Source organism: Benincasa hispida, chromosome 4 (genome assembly GCF_009727055.1).
Source record: "Benincasa hispida cultivar B227 chromosome 4, ASM972705v1, whole genome shotgun sequence".
Classification (NCBI taxonomy): Eukaryota; Viridiplantae; Streptophyta; class Magnoliopsida; order Cucurbitales; family Cucurbitaceae; genus Benincasa; species Benincasa hispida.
Genome location: NC_052352.1, coordinates 41,771,044 through 41,774,518, shown reverse-complemented (window position 1 = coordinate 41,774,518; position 3,475 = coordinate 41,771,044). Strand labels below are relative to the sequence as shown.

The following is a 3,475-nucleotide window of genomic DNA, read 5'->3' as shown; positions in this document are numbered from 1 at the left end:
TAACTCAACTCAATTCAGCACTACAGACAATAATTATTAACTCAATTCAACTTTACACAACAAACACAAATAATTTAATTTTTCAGATAATTTAACTTTCAAAATAATAATTACTAATTCAACTTCAACTCAATTTTCTGCTTTTATTTCCAATTGACAAAAAAAAAAAAAAAAAAAAAAAAAGCCTAAGGTTGGGAGGGAGAGAGTAACCAATAGCCAAAAGGTTCTAGCAATTTTCCAAAAAGATTTAAAATAGAAACGGGAGTAGAGAATCGATAACTTGGTTCACCAACTCAAGCGTCCCCATTTGGAGTCTATTCTCAAGAAAGGAAAAGACAGTGACAAACAAACACGTACTTACCATCTTCTTCTCTATTCTTCCAGCGGCGTTTAGGGCTTTCATTTCCATTTCTGCAGATCCTCTCTCCTCGTTCGTAAGATCCCTCTCTCTCTCTCTCCATTTCTTTTCATTATCGTCTTTCTTCGATCCTTTCTGTTTACGATTGTCCTTTTCACTGTTTCTGTAAGTTTTCTTTTCGATTTTCTTGTTATTCACTGTTTATTTTTGTGGATCGTTGGATGATTCTTACGGTTTATGTTGTATTTGTTTTGGTTGAATAGTGGATCAAGCTTTTCGGCTTTTACATACTGTTGATTTCTGATGATTTGTTTGTTTGTTTATTTGTTTATTCGTTTATTGCACCTATTGTGTTGGAATCTCTGCTGATGAATGAACGCTTGACATTAGAGAATGTTTGGTTGTTGTTGCTACTATATTCAGGACGATTGATTCTTTTTTCCTTATTTTCTGGAAGCCTGATGGTTCTGTTATCATTTTATCGCGTTGCATGCTAGATAATTTGTTTAGTTCTTCTTTCCATTCCAAATGAAGAGTTGCTGGTGATTTTGTAAAAGTTGTTCTGTTTGCTTTGCGGTATGGTGTGGAAATTGTTTAGGATGAGCTTGTTATGGATGTATTGTATGGTGTGGTAACTTCTCTTTGTGTTTGTTGAGCTTGTTATGGATGTATTGTTCTTTTCTTTTTTGAGTTAAGCAATTGCAGGTGGGATTGAACCATCGAGAGATTGGTGTAGTCTTTTCATTTGCTTTACAAAAACAAAAAGCATTTGTCATTATTTCAAAAACTTTGAGGTCTCGTCCTTTTTCTTCCTTCCTTCCTTCCTTCCTTTCTTTCTTTCTTTCTTTCTTTCTTTCTTTTTTTCTTATTTCACTTTTTTGGTATCAAACTATTATAGGTTTACTAACCTCAAACGTACTTTTGCATTACTGGCTCATCAGTTAGACCGACTATAATATGTCTTTCTTATTGTGGTCATGGAATAAACTAAGTTAGTTTTAATGAACTAGATTTTCGTTAAGAATGAAATCGAATCGAAACTTTCCATGTCCAATTCATCATCTGGAACTATCTCCTGTCCTCCAATGTCTTTTTTCATCATTTACTGGTGTTTGCGTGGATGAGCATAGCTGATGAATGTCCGACATCTTGATGCTTCTTATGTCATGAAATATTAGGAAAGATATTTTGCTGGAATGTCTTCATTTTGGAATTATAACATGTATACAATATGTATGGTTTCCAGTGAAGTAGATATTGTTGCTGTGTAATTAATTAGCAATGATCTTCTGTTGTCTAATAGATGGTTGTAAGTTTTCGCTGTTTAAAATCCCTATTTTTATTTCATGGATTTCAGCTATTACTATTCTATTCTGAACATGTTGACTATCAAACTCCCAACATCTTGCCTGATCAAAACTACTACACCAAGGAGATCCAATGCCCTGGTTCAGAGGCCATCTTCTTTGTGTTCTGTTAGGAGCGTATCCCGAGCATTTGGATTGAAGTCTTCTTCATTCAGAGTGTCAGCAATGGCTACTTACAAAGTGAAATTAATCGGACCCAATGGTGAAGAGAATGAGTTTGAGGCCCCTGATGATGCATACATTCTCGACTCAGCTGAGGATGCTGGATTGGATCTACCTTACTCTTGCAGGGCTGGGGCTTGCTCTACTTGTGCTGGTCAAGTAGTTTCTGGGACAGTAGATCAATCAGACGGATCATTCTTGGACGACAAGCAGATGGAGAAGGGGTATGTTCTGACCTGCGTCGCATATCCACAATCCGATTGTGTGATCCAGACGCACAAGGAAGGTGATTTGTACTAATTTCCTTGTTTGTGTGCATTTTGTCAGTTGAATCTGATTGAACTTCAATCATGCTACACTGTTTGTGACTTAGTTTTTGAGGTTGAATGTCTATTGCAATGCAAAAATTGTGCTTAGTACTACTGCGAATTTTAAGTTGCTGGTTTAGCTAAAGGCGAAGTATCGAACATCATTCATGAATAGTGGATATCTGTTTTAGTTTATGGTTAGCTACCAAGAGAAGATGTGAAAGTTCAATACCGACAATGGACGATAGAGGGGGTAATGCGTTGGTTATTATAGTATCAGATTATTAATTGAGTTATAATTGTTTGTGTTTGGGATATAAATTATTTTAGTTCGGGTTATAATAGTGCGTGTTTGAGGATAAAACTATTTTAATTTAGAAAGAAAATAGTAAATACTATAGCATATAATAAAAAAAAATGATGAAGGTAAAATAGTAAAAACTTTAGCAAATAGTAAATATTGGAATAAATGAGGGTTTTGAAATAGTATTGGCTTTTTGACAAAATAAATGATAATTTAATGATAATTGAATTAGTAGTTAACAACAAAATAAATTCTAGCAAATAGTAAATACTGTAATAAAATAAATGAATAATAGAATAATAATGATAATTGAATTAGTAGTTATTAGAATTTTTTCTGTTTGACAATTTGGAATTAAAAATAGGTTTGTGCTTGATGGGATGATAATTACAAATCTTTGCTTTTTTATTCTACTTGATAAAATATTTTTCCATTTTTCCAAATGAATGGAAATTATCAGATGTCTTGTTTCAAATGTTTTTTTTTTAATTTTTAATTATTATATTATTTTAAAGTTACAATCAATCTGCCATTTTTTCGAAGTATTTAAAAACTCGAGAAAATCAAATTATTCCTATCCAACATCACTTCATAAGCTTCAAATACTTATTATAAGTTAGATTAAAGTAGATTTAAGATTTAAGAAGGATGTGAAAATTCTAGCATCGTTGTGATGAAAGGGGAAGAATAATTATTTAGATAGTGAGAGAGAGGGAAAGATTAATCAGGTTTCAGTTTTTCTTTTAACTTTTTATGTTTTTGTTCTTTATTGTTTTTATCATTTTTTATTTATTTTGTTTTGGATTACTAGATTTAAGTAGACTTTTAAATAAAATGGATTATGGATTGGACTTTTTAAGTGGTTGGGTTTAAATTTAAAAAAAAAAAAAAAAAATCCACATATGTGGAAACATATATGTGTATCTGAAAATTAAAAAAAATAATATAAAAAATCAAATACTTCAAATGACGTATC

At 31.9% G+C, this 3,475-nt stretch overlaps 1 protein-coding gene across 3 annotated transcripts; it reads left to right on the top strand.

Annotated features, from left to right (window-relative positions):
• Nucleotides 1–279: 279 nt before the first annotated feature.
• Nucleotides 280–2,388, top strand: LOC120075109 (ferredoxin, root R-B2-like). 3 transcript variants are annotated; one of them, XM_039028282.1, is made up of 2 exons: nt 280–434; nt 1,716–2,388. In XM_039028282.1, exon 2 carries the CDS (start codon nt 1,738–1,740, stop codon nt 2,185–2,187), a length of 450 nt encoding a protein of 149 aa, XP_038884210.1. In that variant the 5' UTR covers nt 280–434; nt 1,716–1,737; the 3' UTR covers nt 2,188–2,388. The 3 variants fall into 3 exon arrangements, with proteins under 3 accessions (XP_038884210.1, XP_038884211.1, XP_038884212.1); XM_039028283.1 differs by having other exon boundaries at nt 293–523; XM_039028284.1 differs by lacking the exon at nt 280–434 and adding an exon at nt 1,012–1,152.
• The last annotated feature ends 1,087 nt before the right edge of the window (nt 2,389–3,475 follow it).